The sequence below is a fragment of the Rattus norvegicus genome, chromosome 1 (assembly GCF_036323735.1).
Source record: "Rattus norvegicus strain BN/NHsdMcwi chromosome 1, GRCr8, whole genome shotgun sequence".
Lineage (NCBI taxonomy): Eukaryota > Metazoa > Chordata > Mammalia > Rodentia > Muridae > Rattus > Rattus norvegicus.
Window position 1 is genome coordinate 171,228,558 of NC_086019.1, and position 26,508 is coordinate 171,255,065.

Genomic DNA, 26,508 nt, shown 5'->3' on the forward strand with positions numbered 1-26,508 from the left:
TAAAGGACATAGTAATCTTACATACGAAAGGAGGATGACTCTCCAATATTTCTTTATTCCACCCTACTTTGCCTTGCTTGAATGCCCCCTCTGAGTTTTTTTAGTATATACTCTATGAAGGAAGAACTTGCTTTTTCCTTCCTTCCTTCCTTCCATCCTTCCTTCCTTCCTTCCATCCTTCCTTCCTTCCTTTCTTCCCTTATTCACTTTACTTACTGCCTCTCTCCTTCCTCCATCTCCCCTCCACTTTTTCTCAGCAGATGGATGTCCCCCTGGATATCCCCCACCCTGGCACTGCAAGTCTCTGTAAGGCTAGGTTCTTCTTCTCTCACTGAGGTCACACAAGCAAGCCTAGTTAGAAGGACATATCCCATTTATAGGCAATAACATTTGCGCTAGTCCCCACTCCAGTTGTTTGGAACCCACATGAAGACCAAGCTGTATTTCTGGTATGTATATTCAGTGAGGCCTAAATTTAGCCTGCATTTGTTCTTTGGTTGGTGGTTCATCCTCTGAGAACCCCAAAAGTCCAGGTAAGCTGATTCTATTGTTCTTTCTGTGGAATTCTTATCTCCTTAGGGGCTGCAATTCTTTCTCCTATTCTTCCATATGAATCCCCAAGCTCCATCCACAGTTTAGCTGTGGGTGTCTGCATCTGTCTGAATTATTTGGTGGGTGAAGCCTCTTGGAGGACAGCCATGCTAGACTCTCCTCTGCAAAAAGAACTGAATATCATTAAGGAGGACAAGGATTGGTGCTTGCTGATGGGATAGGTCTCAAGTTGGGCCAGTTATTGGTTGGCAATTCCCTCAGTCTCTGCTCCATCACCTAGCCCTACATTTCTTTTAGGCAGTGTCTTAGTTAAGGTTTTATTGCTGTGAACAGACACCATGATCAATGCCAAGTTTTATAAAGGACAGCATTTAATTGGGGCTGACTTACAGGTTCAGAAGTTCAGTCCATTATCATCAAGGCTGGAACATGACAGCATTGCAGCATCCAGGCAGGCATGGTGCAGGAGGAGCTGAATTCTACATCTTTATCCGAAGGAAGTCAGGAGCAGACTGATCATCCTCAGACAACTAGGAGGAGGGTCTCCAAGCCCACCCCCACAGTGACATACTTCTTCCAACAAAGCTACACCTTCTAATAGTGCCACTCCCTGGGTCAAGCATATGCAAACCATCACAGGCAGGATAAAATTGGGGTCAAAAATTTTGTGAGTGGGTTAATGTCTCTATCCTTCCACTGGGATTCCTGACTGGCTATAGAAGATGCCTCTTCAGGCTCCTTATTTTCAGTGCTACGAGTCACAGGTAATGTCACCCTCATTGATTCTTGGGTTCTTCCCTTATCTCAGGTCTCCGTCTCTTTCTGGAGATGCCTGCCACCTCATCTCCAACAGTTGCAAATTTCCACTTGTTTTCATGTCCATCTAGCTATCTCCTGTCCTTTCCCACACCTGATCCTGAATCCTCTCATTCCTCTCCCCATCTCCCCTCCCTCCATGTTCCCTTCCTGCACCAGCTTCTTATGACTATTTTTTCCATTCTAAGTGAGATGAAAGTATCCTATTGTGCCCTCTTTCCTGTACAGCTTCCTCAGGTCTGTGTAGTATAGCATAGACATCCTGTATTTTATGGCTTATATTCACTTAAAGGTGAATCCATACCATGTGTGTCCTTTTGGGATTGGGTTATCTCACTCAGGATGATATTCTTAAGATCCATCTATTTGCCTGCAAAATTCATGATGCCTTTACTTTTCATAGTTGAATAGTGTTCCATTGTGTAGGTGTACCACATTTTCTTTTCTTTTTTATTATTTTATTTCTTTACATTTCAGGTGTTGTCCCCCTTCCCAGTCTCTTCTCTGAAAATCCCCAACCATTTCCTTCTCCTTTGCCTCTAAGAGGGTGATCTCTCACCCACCCACCCACTCCAGCCTCACCCCTCTAACATCCCCCTTCATTGGGCCAACAGGCCTCCATAGGACCAAGCACCTCCTCTCACATTGATGCCAAATAAGGCAGTCTTCTGATACATAAGTAACGGGAGCCATGGTATGATTCATGTATACTCTTTGGTTGGTGGTTTCATCCCTGGAAGCTCTGATGGGTCTGGTTGGTTGATTTTGTTCTTCCTATGGGGTTGCAATTCCCTTCAGCTCCTGCAGTCCTTTCCCTAACTCTTCCATTGGGGTCTCTGGGTTCAGTTCAATGGTTGACTGTGAGTATCTGAATCTGTCTTAGTCAGGTACTGGCAGAGCCTCTCAGAGGACAGCTATACAAGGCTCCAGTCTGCAAGCAGTTCTTGACATCAGCAATAATGTCTGTGCGTGGTATAGATCCCAAGTTGGGGCAATCTCTGGATGGCCTTTCCTCCAGTCTTTGCTTGATGTTTTTCATATTTCTGTTCATTCTCCTGGCTCTTGAACTTATCTGCTGTTTTTTCCCATACCTGATCCTCCCCTTCTCCTTTCTTCCCCCTCAACTCCCTCAACAAGGTTGCTCCCTCCCTCTACATCCTGTGATTATTTTGTTCCCTCTTCTAAGTGGGCTTGAAGCATCCATGCTTTGATCTTCCTTCTTGTTAAGCTTCATATGGTCTTTGAGTTGTATTGTGGATATTCTCAGATTTTAAACTAATATACACTTATCAGCAAGTACATACTGTGTATGTCCTTTGTGGTCCGGGTTACCTCACTGAGAATAATATTTCTAGATCTGCTTGTAAAATTCATGAAGTCCATTTTTTTGATTAAATATTCTTTTTATTTTATTTTTTGGGTGTAGTGAACTTTATTGATGATATTCAGGAGAGAAGGAAGGGCTCCCTAGGCCCCTCCTGTTATTATGGGGTCTGGAATGGAATTGTGGGGGAGATGCTCAGTGTTGGGGACTGAGTTGGGATGGGGACTCCTCAGCAACAGAGGGCCTCTCTCTTGCTCTCAGTGTCCTTGCTGGGGTGGGTGGTCCAGGGTTTCTTACTCCTTGGAGGCCATGTAGGCCATGAGGTCCACCACCCTGTTTCTGTAGCCGTATTCATTGTCATACCAGGAAATGAGCTTTACAAAGTTGTCATTGAGAGCAATGCTAGCCCCAGCATCAAAGGTGGAAGAGTGAGAGTTGCTGTTGAAGTTGCAGGAGACAACCTGGTCCTCAGTGTAGCCCAGGATGCCCTTTAGTGGGCTGTCAGATGCCTGCTTCACCACCTTCTTGATGTCATCATACTTGGCAGATTTCTCTAGGTGGCATGTCAGATCCACAATGGATACAATGGGGGCAGGAACACAGACGGCCATGACAGTGAGCTTCCCATTCAGCTCTGGGATGACTTTGCCCACTGCCTTGGCAGCACCAGTGGATGCAGGGATGATGTTCTGGGCTACCCCATGGCCATCACACCACAGCTTTCCAGAGGGGCCATCCACAGTCTTCTGAGTGGCAGTGGTCATGGACTGTGGTCATGAGCCCTTCCACAATGCCAAAGTGGTCATGAATGACCTTGGCCAGGGGGGCTAAGCAGTTGGTGGTGCAGGATGCGTTGCTGACAATCTTGAGGGAGTTGTTATATTTCTTGTGGTTCATACTCATCACAAACATCGGGGCATCAGCTGAAGGGACAGAGATGATGACCCTATTGGCCACACTCTTCAAGTGAGCTCCAGCCTTCTCCATGGAGGAGAAGATGCCAGTAGACTCCATGATATACTCAGCACCAGTGTCACCCCATTTGATGTTAGCGGGATCTCACTCCTGTAAGATGGTGATGGGCTTCCCGTTGATGACAAGCTTCCCATTCTCAGCCTTGACTGTGCCATTGAACTTGCCATGAGTAAAGTCATACTGGAACATGTAGACCATGTAGTTGAGGTCAATGAAGGGGCCATTGATGGCAACAATGTCCACTTTGCCAGATGCAGAGCAGAAGGCAGCCCTGGTAACCAGGCGCTCAATACGGACAAATCCGTTCACACCGACTTTCACCATCTTGTCTATGAGACGAGGCTGGCACTGCATGAGAAGATGTGGCTGTCCCTGGAAAAGGGAGGAGCAGAGAGCCTATTTTATTTTTTATTGGATATTTTTATTTACATTTCAAATGTTATTCCTTTTCCAGGTTTCCTGTCAATAAATCCCCTATCCCATCACTTAGCCCCTTCTTCTAAGAGGGTGTTTCTCCACCCAACCACCCACACTTATCTGCCTCCCTGCCCTGATATTCCCTACACTGGTGGGTCCAGCCTTGGCAAGACCAAGGGCTTCTCCTCCCATTGATGCTCAAAAAGGCCATCTTCTGCTACATATGCAGCTGGAGCCATGGGTCTGTCCATATGTAATTGGATGGTGGTTTAGTCCCTGGGAGCTTTGGTTGGTTGGTACTGTTATTTTTTTTCTCCATCTTTATTAAATTTGGTATTCCTTATTTACATTTCAATTGTTATTCCCTTTCCCGGTTTCCAGGCCAACATCCCCTTAACTCCTCCCGTCCCCTTCTATATGGGTGTTCCCCTCCCCATCCTCCCCCCGTGACTGCCCTGCCCCCAACAATCATGTTCACTGGGGGTTCAGACTTGGCAGGACCAAGGGCTTCCCCTTCCACTGGTGCCCTTACTAGGATATTCATTGCTACCTATGCAGTTGGAGCCCAGGGTCAGTCCATGTATAGTCTTTGGGTAGTGGCTTAGTCCCTGGAAGCTCTGGTTGGTTGGCATTGTTGTTCATATGGGGTCTCAAGCCCCTTCAAGCTCTTTCACTCCTTTCTCTGAATCCTTCAACAGGGGTCCCGTTCTCAGTTCAGTGGTTTGCTGCTGGCATTCGCCTATGTATTTGCCATATTCTGGCTATGTCTCTCAGGAGAGATCTACATCCGGTTCCTGTCAGTCTGCACTTCTTTGCTTCATCCATCTTATCTAGTTTGGTGGCTGTATGTGTATGGGACACATGTGGAGCAGGCTCTGAATGGGTATTCCTTCAGCCTCTCTTCTAAACTTTGCCTCCCTCTTCCCTCCCAAGGGTATACAAAGAAAGATTATTAAAAGCAGTAAGTTCAAATGACAGTGTCCTTTGCTTTACAGAAGCTTTGCCATTTTATGAGGTCCCATTTGTTGATTCTTGATCTTAGAGCATATGCCATTGGTGTTCTTCAGGAAATTTTTCACTGTGCGTGAAAAATTTGAGGCTCTTCCCCACTTTCTCTTCTATTAGCTTCAGTGTATCGGGTTTTATGTGGAGGTTTTTGGTCTACTTGGACTTGAGCTTTCTACAGTGTCATAAGAATGGATTGATTTGCATTTTTCTATAGGCTGACCTCCAGTTGAACCAGCACCATTTGCTAAAAATGCCATCATTTCCCTCCCAACTAGATGGTATTGGATTCAATGTCAAATATCAGGTGACCATAGGTGTGTGGATTCATAACTGGGTTTTAAATTCTATTTCATTGATCTACCTGCCTGACCATAGTATTTTATTTTATTTTTATTTTATTTTATTATTATCTTGAGTATTTCTTATATACATTTCAAGTGTTATTCCCTTTCCCGGTTTCCGGACAGACATCACCCTCCCCCCTCCCCTTCCTTGTGGGTGTTCCCCTCCCAAACCTCCCCCCATTGCCACCCTCCCCGCATAGTCTAGTTCACTGGGGGTTCAGTCTTAGCAGGACCCAGGGCTTCCCCTTCCACTGGTGCTCTTACTAGGATATTCATTGCTACCTATGGGGACAGAGTCCAGGGTCAGTCCATGTATAGTCTTTAGGTAGTGGCTTAGTCCTTGGAAGCTCTGGTTGCTTGACATTGTTGTACTTTTGGGGTCTCGAGCACCTTCAAGCTCTTCCAGTTCTTTCTCTGATTCCTTCAACGGGGGACCTATTCTCAGTTCAGTGGTTTGCTGCTGGCATTCGCCTCTGTATTTGCTGTATTCTGGCTGTGTCTCTCAGGAGCGATCTACATCCGGCTCCTGTCGGTCTGCACTTCTTTGCTTCATCCATCTTGTCTAATTGGGTGGCTGTATATGTATGGGCCACCTGTGGGGCAGGCTCTGAATGGGTGTTCCTTCAGTCTCTGTTTTAATCTTTGCCTCTCCCTTCCCTGCCAAGGGTATTCTTTTTCCTCATTTAAAGAAGGAGTGAAGCATTCACATTTTGATCATCCGTCTTGAGTTTCCTTTGTTCTAGGGATCTAGGGTAATTCAAGCATTTGGGCTAATAGCCACTTATCAATGAGTGCATACCATGTATGTCTTTCTGTGAGTGGGTTAGCTCACTCAGGATGATATTTTCCAGTTCCAACCATTTGCCTACGAATTTCATAAACTCGTTGTTTTTGATAGCTGAGTAATATTCCATTGTGTAGATGTACCACATTTTCTGTATCCATTCCTCTGTTGAAGGGCATCTGGGTTCTTTCCAGTTTCTGGCTATTATAAATAAGGCTGCGATGAACATAGTGGAGCACGTGTCTCTTTTATATGTTGAGGCATCTTTTGGGTATATGCCCAAGAGAGGTATGGCTGGATCCTCAGGCAGTTCAATGTCCAATTTTCTGAGGAACCTCCAGACTGATTTCCAGAATGGTTTTACCAGTCTGCAATCCCACCAGCAATGGAGGAGTGTTCCTCTTTCTCCACATCCTCGCCAGCATCTGCTGTCACCTGAGTTTTTGATCTTAGCCATTCTCACTGGTGTGAGGTGAAATCTCAGGGTTGTTTTGATTTGCATTTCCCTTATGACTAAAGATGTTGAACACTTCTTTAGGTGTTTCTCAGCCATTCGGCATTCCTCAGCTGTGAATTCTTTGTTCAGCTCTGAACCCCATTTTTTAATAGGGTTATTTGTTTCCCTGCGGTCTAACTTCTTGAGTTCTTTGTATATTTTGGATATAAGGCCTCTATCTGTTATAGGATTGGTAAAGATCTTTTCCCAATCTGTTGGTTGTCGTTTTGTCCTAACCACAGTGTCCTTTGCCTTACAGAAGCTTTGTAGTTTTATGAGATCCCATTTGTCGATTCTTGATCTTAGAGCATAAGCCATTGGTGTTTTGTTCCGGAAATTTTTTCCAGTGCCCATGTGTTCCAGATGCTTCCCTAGTTTTTCTTCTATTAGTTTGAGTGTGTCTGGTTTGATGTGGAGGTCCTTGATCCACTTGGACTTAAGCTTTGTACAGGGTGATAAGCATGGATCGATCTGCATTCTTCTACATGTTGCCCTCCAGTTGAACCAGCACCATTTGCTGAAAATGCTATCTTTTTTCCATTGGATGGTTTTGGCTCCTTTGTCAAAAATCAAGTGACCATAGGTGTGTGGGTTCATTTCTGGGTCTTCAATTCTATTCCATTGGTCTATCTGTCTGTCTCTGTACCAATACCATGCAGTTTTTATCACTATTGCTCTGTAATACTGCTTGAGTTCAGGGATAGCGATTCCCCCTGAAGTCCTCTTATTGTGGAGGATAGCTTTAGCTATCCTGGGTTTTTTGTTATTCCAGATGAATTTGCAAATTGTTCTGTCTAACTCTTTGAAGAATTGGATTGGTATTTTGATGGGGATTGCATTGAATCTGTAGATTGCTTTTGGTAAAATGGCCATTTTTACTATATTAATCCTGCCAATCCATGAGCATGAGAGATCTTTCCATCTTCTGAGGTCTTCTTCAATTTCTTTCCTCAGTGTCTTGAAGTTCTTATTGTACAGATCTTTTACTTGCTTGGTTAAAGTCACACCGAGGTACTTTATATTATTTGGGTCTATTATGAAGGGTGTCGTTTCCCTAATTTCTTTCTCGGCTTGTTTCTCTTTTGTATAGAGGAAGGCAACTGATTTATTTGAGTTAATTTTATACCCAGCCACTTTGCTGAAGTTGTTTATCAGCTTTAGTAGTTCTCTGGTGGAACTTTTGGGATCACTTAAATATACTATCATGTCATCTGCAAATAGTGATATTTTGACCTCTTCTTTTCCGATCTGTATCCCCTTGATCTCCTTTTGTTGTCTGATTGCTCTGGCTAGAACTTCAAGAACTATATTGAATAAGTAGGGAGAGAGTGGGCAGCCTTGTCTAGTCCCTGATTTTAGTGGGATTGCTTCAAGTTTCTCTCCATTTAGTTTAATGTTAGCAACTGGTTTGCTCTATATGGCTTTTACTATGTTTAGGTATGGGCCTTGAATTCCTATTCTTTCCAGGACTTTTATCATGAAGGGGTGTTGAATTTTGTCAAATGCTTTCTCAGCATCTAATGAAATGATCATGTGGTTCTGTTCTTTCAGTTTGTTTATATAATGGATCACGTTGATGGTTTTCCGTATATTAAACCATCCCTGCATGCCTGGGATGAAGCCTACTTGATCATGGTGGATGATTGTTTTGATGTGCTCTTGAATTCGGTTTGCCAGAATTTTATTGAGTATTTTTGCGTCGATATTCATAAGGGAAATTGGTCTGAAGTTCTCTTTCTTTGTTGTGTCTTTGTGTGGTTTAGGTATAAGAGTAATTGTGGCTTCGTAGAAGGAATTCGGTAGTGCTCCATCTGTTTCAATTTTGTGGAATAGTTTGGATAATATTGGTATGAGGTCTTCTATGAAGGTTTGATAGAATTCTGCACTAAACCCGTCTGGACCTGGGCTCTTTTTGGTTGGGAGACCTTTAATGACTGCTTCTATTTCCTTAGGAGTTATGGGGTTGTTTAACTGGTTTATCTGTTCCTGATTTAACTTCGATACCTGGTATCTGTCTAGGAAATTGTCCATTTCCTGAATATTTTCAAATTTTGTTGAATATAGGTTTTTATAGTAAGATCTGATGATTTTTTGAATTTCCTCTGAATCTGTAGTTATGTCTCCCTTTTCATTTCTGATTTTGTTAATTTGGACGCACTCTCTGTGTCCTCTCGTTATTCTGGCTAAGGGTTTATCTATCTTGTTGATTTTCTCAAAGAACCAACTTTTGGTTCTGTTGATTCTTTCTATGGTCCTTTTTGTTTCTACTTGTTTAATTTCAGCTCTGAGTTTGATTATTTCCTGCCTTTTACTCCTCCTGGGTGTATTTGCTTCTTTTTGTTCTAGAGCTTTTAGGTGTGCTGTCAAGCTGCTGACATATGCTCTTTCCTGTTTCTTTCTGCAGGCACTCAGCGCTATGTGTTTTCCTCTTAGCACAGCTTTCATTGTGTCCCATATGTTTGGGTATGTTGTATCTTCATTTTCATTAAATTCTAAAAAGTTTTTAATTTCTTTCTTTATTTCTTCCTTGACCAGGTTATCATTGAGTAGAGCATTGTTCAATTTCCACGTATATGTGGGCATTCTTCCCTTATTGTTATTGAAGACCAGTTTTAGGCCGTGGTGGTCCGATAGCACGCATGGGATTATTTCTATCTTTCTGTACCTGTTGAGGCCCGTTTTTTGACCAATTATATGGTCAATTTTGGAGAAAGTACCATGAGGAGCTGAGAAGAAGGTATATCCTTTTGCTTTAGGATAGAATGTTCTATAAATATCCATTAAGTCCATTTGGCTCATGACTTCTCTTAGTCTGTCGACATCACTGTTTAATTTCTGTTTCCATGATCTGTCCATTGATGAGAGTGGGGTGTTCAAATCTCCCACTATTATTGTGTGAGGTGCAATGTGTGTTTTGAGCTTTAGTAAGGTTTCTTTTACGTATGTAGGTGCCCTTGTATTTGGGGCATAGATATTTAGGATTGAGAGTTCATCTTGGTGGATTTTTCCTTTGATGAATATGAAGTGTCCTTCCTTATCTTTTTTGATGACCTTTAGTTGGAAATTGATTTTATTTGATATTAGAATGGCTACTCCAGCTTGCTTCTTCTGACCATTTGCTTGGAAAGTTGTTTTCCAGCCTTTCACTCTGAGGTAGTGTCTGTCTTTGTCTCTGAGGTGTGTTTCCTGTAGGCAGCAGAATGCAGGGTCCTCCTTGCGTATCCAGTTTGTTAATCTATGTCTTTTTATTGGGGAGTTGAGGCCATTGATATTGAGAGATATTAAGGAATAGTGATTATTGCTTCCCTTTATATTCATATTTGGATGTGAGGTTATGTTTGTGTGCTTTCATTCTCTTTGTTTTGTTGCCAAGACGATTAGTTTCTTGCTTCTTCTAGGGTATAGCTTGCCTCCTTATGTTGGGCTTTACCATTTATTATCCTTTGTAGTGCTGGATTTGTAGAAAGATATTGTGTAAATTTGGTTTTGTCATGGAATATCTTGGTTTCTCCATCAATGTTAATTGAGAGTCTTGCTGGATACAGTAACCTGGGCTGGCATTTGTGTTCTCTTAGGGTCTGTATGACATCAGTCCAGGATCTTCTGGCCTTCATAGTTTCTGGCGAGAAGTCTGGTGTGATTCTGATAGGTCTCCCTTTATATGTTACTTGACCTTTTTCCCTTACTGCTTTTAATATTCTTTCTTTATTTTGTGCGTTTGGTGTTTTGACAATTATGTGACAGGAGGTGTTTCTTTTCTGGTCCAATCTATTTGGAGTTCTGTAGGCTTCTTGTATGTCTATGGGTATCTCTTTTTTTAGGTTAGGGAAGTTTTCTTCTATGATTTTGTTGAAGATATTTACTGGTCCTTTGAGCTGGGAGTCTTCACTCTCTTCTATACCTATTATCCTTAGGTTTGATCTTCTCATTGAGTCCTGGATTTCCTGTATGTTTTGGACCAGTAGCTTTTTCTGCTTTACATTATCTTTGACAGTTGAGTCAATGATTTCTATGGAATCTTCTGCTCCTGAGATTCTCTCTTCCATCTCTTGTATTCTGTTGGTGAAGCTTGTATCTACAGCTCCTTGTCTCTTCTTTTGGTTTTCTATATCCAGGGTTGTTTCCATGTGTTCTTTCTTGATTGCTTCTACTTCCATTTTTAATTCCTTCAACTGTTTGATTGTGTTTTCCTGGAATTCTTTCAGGGATTTTTGTGTCTCCTCTCTATGGGCTTCTCCTTGTTTATTTATGTTTTCCTGGAATTCTTTCAGGGAGTTTTGTGTCTCCTCTCTATGGGCTTCTACTTGTTTATTTATGTTTTTCTGGAATTCTTTCAGGGATTTTTTCGATTCTTTCAGGCATTTTTGCGATTCCTCTCTGTAGGCTTCTACTTGTTCTCTAAGGGAGTTCTTCACGTCTTTCTTGAAGTCCTCCAGCATCATGATCAAAAATGATTTTGAAACTAGATCTTGCTTTTCTGGTGTGTTTGGATATTCCATGTTTGTTTTGATGGGAGAATTGGGCTCCGATGGTGCCATGTATTCTTGGTTTCTGTTGCTTGGGTTCCTGCGCTTGCCTCTCGCCATCAGATTATCTCTACTGTTACTTTGTTCTGCTATTTCTGACAGTGGCTAGACTGTCCTATAAGCCTGTGTGTCAGGAGTGCTGTAGACCTGTTTTCCTCTCTTTCAGTCAGTTATGGGGACAGAGTGTTCTGCTTTCGGGCGTGTAGTTTTTCCTCTCTACAGGTCTTCAGCTGTTCCTGTGGGCCTGTGTCTTGAGTTTACCAGGCAGCTTTCTTGCAGCAGAAAATTTGGTCTTACCTGTGGTCCCGAGGCTCAAGTTCGCTCGTGGGGTGCTGCCCACAGGCTCTCTGCAGCTGCAGCAACCAGGAAGACCTGTGCCGCCCCTTCCGGGAGCTTCAGTGCACCAGGGTTCCAGATGGTCTTTGGCTTTTTCCTCTGGCGTCTGAGATGTGTGTGCAGGGAGCAGTCTCTTCTGGTTTCCCAGGCTTGTCTGCCTCTCTGAAGGTTTAGCTCTCCCTCCCACGGGATTTGGGTGCAGAGAACTGTTTATCCGGTCTGTTTCTTTCAGGTTCCAGCGGTGGTGTCTCAGGCAGGGGTCCTGCCGCTCCTGGGCCCTCCCCCACGGGAGCCCAGAGCCCTTATACAGTTTCCTCTTGGGCCAGGGATGTGGGCAGGGGTGAGCAGAGTTGGTGGTCTCTTCCGCTCTGCAGCCTCAGGAGTGCCCACCTGACCAGGCGGTTGGGTCTCTCTCTCACCGGGTCTGGGAGCAGAGAGCTGCTGCGGGCCGGGATCCGCGGGTGTGGGACTTCCGGTAAACACAGAACGTGCCCGGTCCTAGAGAAATTCTGCTTCCGTGTGTCCCAAGCTCACCAGGCAGCTTTCTTGCAGCAGAAAATTTGGTCTTATCTGTGGTCCCGAGGCTCCCGTTTGCTCGTGGGGTGCTGCCCACGGGCTCTCTGCAGCGGCAGCAACCAGGAAGACCGAGATATATTTCTTATACGTAGCCAAAGGATGGATCCTATTTTCACATTCATTCTGTTAGCTTGTTTCTTTTTATTGTGAATCGAGTCTATTGATATTGAGAGACATTTAATACCAATTATTAATTCCTGTTTTTTGTTGTTGTTAGTGGTGGTGCAGATCATGTGCATGTGCATGCTCATGTGCATGCATGCACATGCACGCATGTGTGTGTGTGTGTGTGTGTGTGTGTTTCTCTTTTTTATTTGTTGGTGTGATATTACTTATTTTCTGTATAGGTAGTTGCTTATTTTCTGTATGTGTAGTTCACCTTCTTGTGCTGGAGTTTTCCTTCTAGTATGTTCAGTAAGGCTGTATTTATGGATAGATTTTGTTTCAATTTGACTATGTCATAGAATCTCTTGTTTTTCTTGATCTATAGTGACCGGAATTCTTGCTGGGTATAGAAATGTGGGCTGGTATATTTGGTTCTTTTGACAATGAAGACTTTTGTTAAGGCAATTCTGGCTTTTAGTGTGTCTAATGAGAAGTCAGGTTTAGTCTTTTTGTAGTATCTTGAACTTCCTGAACTTTTGCGATTTTTTATTTTCTTTGACCAATATATTTATTTCCTCTATCATGTCTCAATGACTGAGATTCTCTTTTCCATCTCTTGTATTCTATTGGCCAAACTGTTCACTACTTTGACTGTACACATTACTTCATGGGAGTAAAGCATGAGGGTTCAAGAATTAAGTAAAGGACAAGAAAACCTCACCTTCATGTAGATGAACCCTTTCCAAATTCTTAATCCCATTTTACTTACCCTTACCTTCTATGGTTGCCTACTGTGCTTTATTACTATTACAGTCCACAAGGTAGACATTTCTTAATTTTCTTTTCTGATGAACATATTCTCATACTTCACCATTAATTAATTAATTAATTAATTAATTTATTGGCTTCCAAATGAATATGTTTCATGTAAAATATAAATTAAAAAGGTTTGAGATTGGCTCCCAGACCCTGTGAGAGAGAGACCCAACCGCCTGGTCAGGTGGGCACTCCTGAGGCTGCAGAGCGGAAGAGACCACCAACACTGCTCAACCCTGCCCACATCCCTGGCCCAAGAGGAAACTGTATAAGGCCTCTGGGCTCCCGTGGGGGAGGGCCCAGGAGCGGCAGGACCCCTGCCACAGACACCGCCGGACCCTGAAGGAAACAGACCGGATAAACAGTTCTCTGCACCCAAATCCCGTGGGAGGGAGAGCTAAACCTTCAGAGAGGCAGACAAGCCTGGGAAACCAGAAGAGACTGCTCTCTGCACACACATCTCGGACGCCAGAGGAAAAAGCCAAAGACCATCTGGAACCCTGGTGCACTGAAGCTCCCGGAAGGGGTGGCACAGGTCTTCCTGGTTGCTGCCGCTGCAGAGAGCTTATGGGCAGCACCCCACGAGTGAACTTGAGCCTCGGGACCACAGGTAAGACCAACTTTTCTGCTGCAAGAAAGCTGCCTGGTGAGCTTGGGACACACGGAAGCAGAATTCCTCTAGGACCGGGCACGTTCTGTGTTTACCGGAAGTCCCACACCCTCGGATCCTGGCCCGCAGCAGCTCTCTGCTCCCAGACCCTGTGAGAGAGAGACCCAACTGCCTGGTCAGGTGGGCACTCCTGAGGCTGCAGAGCGGAAGAGACCACCAACACTGCTCACCCCTGCCCACATCCCTGGCCCAAGAGGAAACTGTATAAGGGCTCTGGGCTCCCGTGGGGGAGGGCCCAGGAGCGGCAGGACCCCTGCCAGAGACACCGCCGGACCCTGAAGGAAACAGACCGGATAAACAGTTCTCTGCACCCAAATCCCGTGGGAGGGAGAGCTAAATCTTCAGAGAGGCAGACAAGCCTGGGAAACCAGAAGAGACTGATCTCTGTACATACATCTCGGACGCCAGAGGAAAACACCAAAGGCCATCTGGAACCCTGGTGCACTGAAGCTCCCGGAAGAGGCGGCACAGGTATTCCTGGTTGCTGCCGCCGCAGAGAGCCCGTGGGCAGCACCCCACGAGCGAACTTGAGCCTCGGGACCACAGGTAAGACCAAATTTTCTGCTGCAAGAAAGCTGCCTGGTGAACTCAAGACACAGGCCCACAGGAACAGCTGAAGACCTGTAGAGAGGAAAAACTACACGCCCGAAAGCAGAACACTTTGTTCCCATAACTGGCTGAAAGAAAACAGGAAAACAGGTCTACAGCACTCCTGACACACAGGCTTATAGGACAGTCTAGCCACTGTCAGAAATAGCAGAACAAAGTAACACTAGAGATAATCTGATGGCGAGAGGCAAGCGCAGGAACCCAAGCAACAGAAACCAAGACTACTTGGCATCATCGGAGCCCAATTCTCCCACCAAAACAAACATGGAATATCCAAACACACCAGAAAAGCACGACCTAGTTTCAAAATCATATTTGATCATGATGCTGGAGGACTTCAAGAAAGATGTGAAGTACTCCCTTAGGGAAACACAGGAAAACATTAATAAACAAGTAGAAGCCTACAGAGAGGAATCACAAAAATCCCTGAAAGAATTCCAGGAAAACACAATCAAACAGTTGAAGGAATTAAAAATGGAAATAGAAGCAATCAAGAAAGAACACATGGAAACAACCCTGGATATAGAAAACCAAAAGAAGAGACAAGGAGCTGTAGATACAAGCTTCACCAACAGAATACAAGAGATGGAAGAGAGAATATCAGGAGCAGAAGATGCCATAGAAATCATTGACTCATCTGTCAAAGATAATGTAAAGCGGAAAAAGCTGCTGGTCCAAAACATACAGGAAATCCAGGACTCAATGAGAAGATCAAACCTAAGGATAATAGGTATAGAAGAGAGTGAAGACTCCCAGCTCAAAGGACCAGTAAATATCTTCAACAAAATCATAGAAGAAAACTTCCCTAACCTAAAAAAAGAGATACCCATAGGCATACAAGAAGCCTACAGAACTCCAAATAGATTGGACCAGAAAAGAAACACCTCCCGTCACATAATAGTCAAAACACCAAACGCACAAAATAAAGAAAGAATATTAAAAGCAGTAAGGGAAAAAGGTCAAGTAACATATAAAGGCAGACCTATCAGAATCACACCAGACTTCTCGCCAGAAACTATGAAGGCCAGAAGATCCTGGACTGATGTCATACAGACCCTAAGAGAACACAAATGCCAGCCCAGGTTACTGTATCCTGCAAAACTCTCAATTAACATAGATGGAGAAACCAAGATATTCCATGACAAAACCAAATTTACACAATATCTTTCTACAAATCCAGCACTACAAAGGATAAAAATGGTAAAGCCCAACATAAGGAGGCAAGCTATACCCTAGAAGAAGCAAGAAACTAATCGTCTTGGCAACAAAACAAAGAGAATGAAAGCACACAAACATAACCTCACATCCAAATATGAATATAACAGGAAGCAATAATCACTATTCCTTAATATCTCTCAACATCAATGGCCTCAACTCCCCAATAAAAAGACATAGATTAACAAACTGGATAAGCAACGAGGACCCTGCATTCTGCTGCCTACAGGAAACACACCTCAGAGACAAAGACAGACACTACCTCAGAGTGAAAGGCTGGAAAACAACTTTCCAAGCAAATGGTCAGAAGAAGCAAGCTGGAGTAGCCATTCTAATATCAAATAAAATCAATTTCCAACTAAAAGTCATCAAAAAAGATAAGGAAGGACACTTCATATTCATCAAAGGAAAAATCCACCAGGATGAACTCTCAATCCTAAATATCTATGCCCCAAATACAAGGGCACCTACATACGTAAAAGAAAACTTACTAAAGCTCAAAACACACATTGCACCTCACACAATAATAGTGGGAGATTTCAACACCCCACTCTCATCAATGGACAGATCATGGAAACAGAAATTGAACAGAGATGTAGACAGACTAAGAGAAGTCATGAGCCAAATGGACTTAACGGATATTTATAGAACATTCTATCCTAAAGCAAAAGGATATACCTTCTTCTCAGCTCCTCATGGTACTTTCTCCAAAATTGACCATATAATTGGTCAAAAAACGGGCCTCAACAGGTACAGAAAGATAGAAATAATCCCATGCGTGCTATCGGACCACCACGGCCTAAAACTGGTCTTCAATAACAATCAAGGAAGAATGCCCACATATACGTGGAAATTGAACAATGCTCTACTCGATGATAACCTGGTCAAGGAAGAAATAAAGAAAGAAATTAAAAACTTTTTAGAATTTAATGAAAATGAAGGTACAACATACCCAAACTTATGGGACACAATGAAAGCTGTGCTAAGAGGAAAACTCATAGCGCTGAGTGCCTGCAGAAAGAAACAGGAAAGGGCATATGTCAGCAGCTTGACAGCACACCTAAAAGCTCTAGAACAAAAAGAAGCACATACACCCAGGAGGAGTAGAAGGCAGGAAATAATCAAACTCAGAGCTGAAATCAACCAAGTAGAAACAAAAAGGACCATAGAAAGAATCAACAGAACCAAAAGTTGGTTCTTTGAGAAAATCAACAAGATAGATAAACCCTTAGCCAGACTAACGAGAGGACACAGAGAGTGCGTCCAAATTAACAAAATCAGAAATGAAAAGGGAGACATAACTACAGATTCAGAGGAAATTCAAAAAATCATCAGATCTTACTATAAAAACCTATATTCAACTAATTTTGAAAATATTCAGGAAATGGATAATTTCCTAGACAGATACCAGGTACCGAAGTTAAATCAGGAACAGATAAACCAGTTAAACAACCCCATAACTCCTAAGGAAATAGAAGCAGTCATTAAAGGTCTCCCAACCAAAAAGAGCCCAGGTCCAGACGGGTTTTGTGCAGAATTCTACCAAACCTTCATAGAAGACCTCATACCAATATTATCCAAACTATTCCACAAAATTGAAACAGATGGATCACTACCGAATACCTTCTACAAAGCCACAATTACTCTTATACCTAAACCCCACAAAGACACAACAAAGAAAGAGAACTTCAGACCAATTTCCCTTATGAATATCGATGCAAAAATACTCAACAAAATTCTGGCAAACCGAATCCAAGAGCACATCAAAACAATCATCCACCATGACCAAGTAGGCTTCATCCCAGGCATGCAGGGGTGGTTTAATATACGGAAAACCATCAACGTGATCCATTATATAAACAAACTGAAAGAACAAAACCACATGATCATTTCATTAGACGCTGAGAAAGCATTTGACAAAATTCAACACCCCTTCATGATAAAAGTCCTGGAGAGAATAGGAATTCAAGGCCCATACCTGAACATATAAAAGCCATATACAGCAAACCAGTTGCTAACATTAAACTAAATGGAGAGAAACTCGAAGCAATCCTACTAAAATCAGGGACTAGACAAGGCTGCCCACTCTCTCCCTACTTATTCAATATAGTTCTTGAAGTTCTAGCCAGAGCAATCAGACAACAAAAGGAGGTCAAGGGGATACAGATCGGAAAAGAAGAAGTCAAAATATCACTGTTTGCAGATGGTATGATAGTGTATTTAAGTGATCCCAAAAGTTCCACCAGAGAACTACTAAAGCTGATAAACAACTTCAGCAAAGTGGCTGGGTATAAAATTAACTCAAATAAATCAGTAGCCTTCCTCTACACAAAAGAGAAACAAGCCGAGAAAGAAATTAGGGAAACGACACCCTTCATAATAGACCCAAATAATATAAAGTACCTCGGTGTGACTTTCACCAAGCAAGTAAAAGATCTGTACAATAAGAACTACAAGACACTGAAGAAGGAAATTGAAGAAGACCTCAGAAGATGGAAAGATCTCCCATGCTCATGGATTGGCAGGATTAATATAGTAAAAATGGCCATTTTACCAAAAGCAATCTACAGATTCAATGCAATCCCCATCAAAATACCAATCCAATTCTTCAAAGAGTTAGACAGAACAATTTGCAAATTCATCTGGAATAACAAAAAACCCAGGATAGCTAAAGCTATCCTCAACAATAAAAGGATTTCAGGGGGAATCATTATCCCTGAACTCAAGCAGTATTACAGAGCAATAGTGATAAAAACTGCATGGTATTGGTACAGAGACAGACAGATAGACCAATGGAATAGAATTGAAGACCCAGAAGTGAACCCACACACATATGGTCACTTGATTTTTGACAAAGGAGCCAAAACCATCCAATGGAAAAAAAGATAGCATTTTCAGCAAATGGTGCTGGTTCAACTGGAGGTCAACATGTAGAAGAATGCAGATTGATCCATGCTTATCACCCTGTACAAAGCTTAAGTCCAAGTGGATCAAGGACCTCCACATCAAACCAGACACACTCAAACTAATAGAAGAAAAACTAGGGAAGCATCTGGAACACATGGGCACTGGAAAAAATTTCCTAAACAAAACACCAATGGCTTATGCTCTAAGATCAAGAATCGACAAATGGGATCTCATAAAACTACAAAGCTTCTGTAAGGCAAAGGACACGGTGGTTAGGACAAAACGGCAACCAACAGACTGGGAAAAGATCTTTACCAATCCTACAACAGATAGAGGCCTTATATCCAAAATATACAAAGAACTCAAGAAGTTAGACCGCAGGGAAACAAATAACCCTATTAAAAATGGGTTCAGAGCTAAACAAAGAATTCACAGCTGAGGAATGCCGAATGGCTGAGAAACACCTAAAGAAATGTTCAACATCTTTAGTCATAAGGGAAATGCAAATCAAAACAACCCTGAGATTTCACCTCACACCAGTGAGAATGGCTAAGATCAAAAACTCAGGGGACAACAGATGCTGGCGAGGATGTGGGGGAAGAGGAACACTCCTCCATTGTTGGTGGGATTGCAGAATGGTAAAACCATTCTGGAAATCAGTCTGGAGAATCCTCAGAAAATTGGACATTGAACTGCCTGAGGATCCAGCTATACCTCTCTTGGGCATATACCCAAAAGATGCCCCAACATATAAAAAAGACACATGCTCCACTATGTTCATTGCAGCCTTATTTATAATAGCCAGAAGCTGGAAAGAACCCAGGTGCCCTTCAACAGAGGAATGGATACAGAAAATGTGGTACATCTACACAATGGAATATTACTCAGCTATCAAAAACAACGACTTTATGAAGTTCGTAGGCAAATGGTTGGAACTGGAAAACATCATCCTGAGTGAGCTAACCCAATCACAGAAAGACATATATGGTATGCACTCATTGATAAGTGGCTATTAGCCCAAATGCTTGAATTACCCTAAATGCCTAGAGCAAATGAAACTCAAGACGGATGATCAAAATGTGAATGCTTCACTCCTTCTTTAAAAGGGGAACAAGAATACCCTTGGCAGGGAAGAGAGAGGCAAAGATTAAAATAGAGACTGAAGGAACACCCATTCAGAGTCTGCCCCAAATGTGTCCCATACATATATAGCCACCCAATTAGACAAGATGGATGAAGCAAAGAAGTGCAGACCGACAGGAGCCGGATGTAGATCGCTCCTAAGAGACACAGCCAGAATACAGCAAATACAGAGGCGAATGCCAGCAGCAAACCACTGAACTGAGAATAGGACCCCCGTTGAAGGAATCAGAGAAAGAACTGGAGGAGCTTGAAGGGGCTCGAGACTCCATATGTACAACAATGCCAAGCAACCAGAGCTTCCAGGGACTAAGCCCCTACCCAAAGACTATACATGGACTGACCCTGGACTCTGACCTCATAGGTAGCAATGCATATCCTAGTAAGAGCACCAGTGGAAGGTGAAGCCCTGGGTCCTGCTAAGACTGAACCCCCAGTGAACTAGACTGGTGGGGGGAGGGCGGCAATGGGGGGAGGGTTGGGAGGGGAATACCCATAAGGTAGGGGAGGGGGGAGGGGGATGTTTGCCCGGATACCGGGAAAGGGAATAACACTTGAAATGTATATAAGAAATACTCAAGTTAATAAAAAAATATAGAAATAAAAAAAATAATGCCAACATTCATTCTTCTACATCCATTTCACCTATCTGATAAAAGTTTTCCCATTACCAGGAGAAGTACACAGACATAAAAAAAATAAAGTTATACTTTTATTAAAAAAAAGGTTTGAGATTACAATGTAATTAAAATATTTCTCCCTCCCCTTTTCTCCTTTCAAGCCCTCCCATATATTTTTACTTGCTCTCTTTTATATAGATAGCCTTTCTTTTCATTAATTGCTATTACACGAATAAAAACAAACACTTTTAAATATAGTCTGTTCAGTATGTACAATATGACTCATATGTATTTTTTCAGGGCTCTCAATTTGATATAGGTTGACCAGTTATTAGGCTTTTACCTAGAAACCTTTTTTTCTCAGAAACTTACTGTTTTGTTTTTAGGAAGAATTTCTTTCTGTATCTGATGTTGGTGTCAAACTTACTATGAGCTCAGTATGGGCTTGCACTCACAGAAATGCTGTTTTTGTTTTAGCCCTTTAATGTGCTACATATTGGCCAGCAAGCATGGCTCTGTGACTCATATAATTTTCGAACATTTATTTTTTATCTTGTCTATGTATATTCATCTGTATGTATGTATGTACATGTGTGCAGGTGCCGATGGAAGACAGAGCAGGACACTAGATCCCCTGGAGATGGAGCTACTGTGAGTTGCCAGAAATGAGTGCTGGGAACCAGACTTGGTCCTCTGGAGGAGCAGTAAATATTTAAATTTCTGAGCCAACTCTCCTCTCCCATGCCCCTTAACTTATGAGAAATATATAACATAGTTAGTTCGTGGGAACATTTAAGGTGCATTTTGACTTTGAGACCATGGAGCTTTGTTTGTGTGAAGTCTACCTTCTTGGACACAAAGAGTATCAGAAAATCTGTGAGGTATATAAACGATCTTTAGTGAAAATTTTAGGACATTAAAGAAATTGAGATAAAAATGGATCTGGAGACAGACATTGCTAAACATGAGCTGGAAAAATAGAAAAATGTTAAAATATCTATGTTCTGCAAAGCAGCCTTCAGGTTCAGCTCAACCTCTAACAATTTTTAATGTTTTCTCTACAGAAATGGTAAAAAGAATTCTAAAATTCTTACTGTACTAGAAAAGATTCTAAGTAGTTGAAGAAATCATAAGGGAGGAACAAAACTACAGGCACCATCATTTTTGGCTTTTTGACTCATGGCTTAATGAAGTGTGGATGCTCAGATGTCTCAGAGGAGATTCTTAAGTTGTGCTACTGTGCCTCATGGGCGCAGAAGTCCAAAAATCCTTTTTAGAAGTCAGTCCTATTTATACAAAGTTTAGAGTCATTTTTCTCTTTCTTCTGCAAAGTAGGTAACTAGGCTAAGTATCAGTTTCATTCACTGCTGTACGTGCTTACTATTTCAAGCCTCCTCTTAAATTTGATTCAACAGTTATTAGAATTGAAAAATAATGTCACGTTACCTCAAAATAATTATTACTTTCAGTGTAAATATTATTTGTTGTCTGCTTCACTTTCACTAAATCAGAATAAAATAGTCACAATGTATGCTATGTCATGTGGGAGTATCACCTAGGGAGGGCAAGCCAGGAGATAATGAACCACCTGTTTCTATAGGTTACTTCTGTATAAGAAACCCATGAATGTTTCTCTTAAGAGGCAGTAACAATAATCCCTGAAGGTTTGCCTGCTTTGATTAAGCCATTCTCCTCCTCATTTAACATGCTCACAAAGACACCCAACCTAATATTTTCTCCACGTGTTGGTTAGGCTACTTGACTGGTGTGTGCACTAATGAATGGTTTTCATTGCAGTGTGTGTACATTGCATATTTCTCTATGTAAATAAAATATATACACTTTATGAAGTCCTCTTTGGATATCAGTGTTATTATTGACTCTACATGGTAAATGAAATACTGATAAATTTATTAGGATGAATTTTTAAATAACTCAAGAAGTATTTGAAAATTAGAAAAGTACTTTGAATATTTTGAGCTTTTGACCCTTGTGCATACCATGCCCTTAGCAAATATTTCTGTACAGTAGTTTCCTGGCACATGTAGACCAGGATACAGAAGGCATGTGTGTGCTGTGTGGATAATATATGGAACAAGTATTGTTTCTGGTCTTAATGAGCTGGATGAGACAAGGAGAGGAAATAAGAAGAAACATCTTGATTTCAAGTAGGTAAGTTTCACTGTCCTCTCTCTGCTATTTTCCACCACAGTGATGATCCTTTCAGGAAAAGGGTATTAGAGTGGTCAGCATCTTTGATTCCAGCTGATAAACATGAATGCCAGAACAGAGTTCTCGATAACTGATTATCTGATGGAAAAGCAAACAATACAAAAATTACTCTATGCATTTTGCAATTGAAAAGCAGAATTCAGAACTGAGATTGCATAGGTACTGATCACTTGTCTTGTTTTAGGATTTATTGTAAAAGTATTAAACACATTGAAAGCAAAACACAGCATGTTGTGTGAATGCATTTATGCCTCCTCTCACAATTCCTCCATCAGCCCTGAATGACTAGTGTGAGTGAGATTGAGAACAGTATTGCTGCTTTAAAGTCTGCTTGAGTCATAAGGTAGAACTTGAAGGCTGCTTGGTGGTTTGTCTGTTCTTCAGCTCTGAGAATGTGTCAACAAATCTGGAAACCATGCTGCAGGTGGAATGGACAAAGAGGCTGTGCCTGGGTGCTTTTTTTTTTTTTGAAAAGTGAAAGCAAATGTTGTGTGAGAGCTTCCAACTTCCCAAAGATTTTATATAGGAAGTCAATGTTTTGTACAAATAAACTTATGGAATATAATTGATAAATTTAAAAGTCAAACTCCTAATGACAGAGACATTGAAAGCAATAATCTATCTGGTACTATAGTAACTTAAAGAGGAATATCTCCTAAATAAAAGATGGAACATTCTTGGCTATTGATTCACTGGACTTCCCAATACACCAAGTCAGTTGATCAGTTGCATTAATAAATGGATTGTATGTTTATTTACTCTGAGGAAAAATTAAAAATTAGAAGAATGAATGCATTTAGAAGACATTTAGTAGTGATAGAATTATATCTGGTAAATAATTTACTCCTTAAGAACTGATTATATTATAAGTACACTGTTATAATTCTATGAATATTTTACCATACATAGGGAGATCAAAAATATTAATGTTTTAGTCAAAATGCAGTCAATGACATAACCAATCAGTGAGCAATAGGGAACAGTTTGCTTTAATCTTTTCACTATTGTAAATCTTAGTTGTAAATATACCATAAAGTTCAGAACACACTACTTTCAGTTTTGGCTTTAGAAAAGTAATTAAGCATGGAATCATTTAAATATGTCTAAACCAGACAGGTTGAAACATGCCTGTTTTCTCATATTGATATGGGAACATCACATGTTTGAGATGACCTGGGGCTAGTCTTTGTATAGCAAGACATTTTCTGAAAAATAGCTCTCTCTCCCTTTCTCTGTATCTGTCTCTCTCTGTCTCTCTCTGTCTCTGTCTCTCTCTCTCTCTCTATATATATATATATGATTTTCTAAAATGCATATTAAAATATTTAAAAGGTACATAAAAAGATATGTAGAAAACATCTATTGGTTGAAGTGTGTGATAGGAACCATGTGTCAAATGAATTTTCAAGTGTTTTCTCTACCTTTGGTTTTTAATTTCAATTTAAATATTGGCAAAATGAGATGTGATTTATGTTGCTTTGTAACATATTACATGAAATATTTAATTAACTTTATTCTTTCTGAAGCCTGGTTTCTTGGACGGGAAGGTAAATTATATGCATGATTAGTTTTCCAGAACCTAGTTACTATATTATGCCCATACCCAAACAAAAAATTTAGCAAATTTCTTCCCAAATCAGGGTGTTTTAAAGACAAAGATAAATGTTATTTATGGGAACATGTAAAATTTGTTGGGAATGAAAGGCAAAGTGGTCAAAAACCATAACCTTTCTGCAAGAAAAAGAAAGTGAACCATGTCCATCATGATAAGTTAGAAAAGTGTGTGTAAAGAAAGTAATAATGAAGGCTCAGGCACCAGTGACAATTGTGGACATCTGGGTTAGGTGAGAACTGCATGGAAAGATGTCAAGAAACAGTTAAATGCAGGGAGAAGTCAGAAAGGATAGTAAGTGCTATACCAATGAGGTTATAGTTTATCATGAAAACCTAAAAAGATGAAAAGAGTTAGATTTTGGCATTATTCTCTTTTTAATGGAATTAGGAAATTATGTCATAGTCATGATAAACTGTAAGAAGAAATCAATGTGAGTAAGAAAGTAAATATGCAGACAGAATACAGAATAAAAATGATCAGGGACTTAAGTCAAATGTCTACACAGAGAATGGAAAAAGGAGATAAAAAAGAAATGGATATATGTTAGACAAAAGCAATAGGATTTAACTCAATAGAGAACAATATGAGGAAGATGGCCAGAAAGGCCAAGTTGTGTTGTGGATGAATAAGATGACTAAAGAGGGGCCTTGGAGCGATGACTTAGCAGTTAATAGCACTGTCTGTTCTTGCAGCAGAAACAGATTAAACTTCTAGCACTGACATGATCGCTCACAGCTGTCCATCTCTCCACTTCCAGGAAATCCAAAGACATTTTCTGATATCCCCAGGCACAAGGCATGCATATGGTATATAAACATATCAGCAGGCAAAACAACCACACATAAAACAGAAATACAAAGAAAGAGTATGAAATAATCGTGGATGTTTTGAAGAAGACTATGGAATGAAAAAATTTAAAGTTGTTAGAGGATTCCTAATTGATTTATGCATCAGAAGAATCTCTAGAGATCATTGAAACTGTGGAACCCCACCTTGAAGGAAAGATCTTTGAAGTTAAGATTTCAGTAAATTTGTTTAAGGACTGAATAACAAGAGAAATGTAATGGAAATAGAGGGGTGAGAACATTATTCATATTTTGAGGAAGAAAACACATTATTTAATTCTTAAAACTTTAGATATTTATGATTTTAGTCAAAGAATGGGATTAATATGTGGGCTAAAAAAGAAAAGTATAGATAGTATTAAAAAAAGTAGTAAAAAAAATTTCGCATTTCCCTCAACAGGGACATTTCACAACTGAGATGGAGGCTCAAAACCACACCACTGTGACAGAGTTCATCCTTTTGGGGTTAACAGAGAATTCCACACTGCGTGTCATCCTATTTATGACATTTCTAGGGATATATGCTGTTACTGTAGTGGGCAATTTCAGCATCATCAGTTTAATAAGAAACTGCCCTCAACTCCACACACCCATGTATCTGTTCCTTAGCCATCTGGCTTTTGTGGACATTGGCTTTTCCACATCAATCACACCTATAATGCTTACCGGATTTCTTGAACGTACAATAACACTCTCTGTGGCTGCTTGTGAAGCCCAATTCTGCATTGCAGTGACATTTGGGACGGTTGAGTGCTTCCTCCTAGCTGCCATGGCCTATGACCGCTATGTGGCCATCTGCTCACCCCTGCTTTATTCAACACATATGTCCCCCAGGATCTGCTTCCTTTTAGTTGGAGCTTCCTATGTGGGTGGCTGTGTGAATTCATGGACATTTACTAGTTGTCTGTTGAGTCTGTCCTTCTGTGGACCAAATCAGATAGATCATTTTTTCTGTGATTTCCCTGCCGTGTTGAAACTTTCTTGCTCAGATGTCTCCATTATTGGAATGATTCCTTCTATCTCTGCTGGAACCATCATTGTGGTCACAGTGTTTGTCATAGCTGTCTCCTACACCTACATCCTCATCACCATTCTGAAGATGCGCTCCACTGAGGGCCGAAAAAAGGCCTTCTCCACCTGCACCTCTCATCTCACCGCAGTCACTTTATACTATGGAACTATTACCTTCATTTATGTGATGCCCAAGTCAAACTATTCTACTGAACAGAACAAGATACTGTCTGTATTCTACACAGTAGTCATTCCCATGCTTAACCCACTCATCTACAGTCTGAGGAACAGAGATGTAAAAGAGGCTCTTAGGAAGGCCATCATCAGAATATTTCCATAGACTGTAAGGATTTTATATATGCATGCCACTATTAGTATCTAGTAAGTTCTTCTCAACTGATTGTGTGAATTAATGTCCTATATCTTTGCATCAGCTTTCCCTTCATATACTTGTATATAGTAAGAAGACATCTTGGGATCTGTCAAGTTATAATAACAGAGCAATAATCATTCCTGTTATGAAATTATTGAATATGTTAAGATGTTTTATTTATTTTATTCATGAATGA

General features: G+C 41.1%; 1 protein-coding gene and 1 pseudogene across 1 annotated transcript; one reads left to right on the top strand and one right to left on the bottom strand.

Annotated features, from left to right (window-relative positions):
* Positions 1 to 2,882: 2,882 nt before the first annotated feature.
* LOC103691202 (glyceraldehyde-3-phosphate dehydrogenase pseudogene) lies at positions 2,883 to 3,991 on the bottom strand (annotated as a pseudogene).
* A 21,355-nt stretch (positions 3,992 to 25,346) lies between these two features.
* On the top strand, positions 25,347 to 26,279 carry Or5p56 (olfactory receptor family 5 subfamily P member 56). The gene has a single exon (NM_001000213.1). It carries the CDS (start codon positions 25,347 to 25,349, stop codon positions 26,277 to 26,279), a length of 933 nt encoding a protein of 310 aa, NP_001000213.1.
* Positions 26,280 to 26,508: the final 229 nt, after the last annotated feature.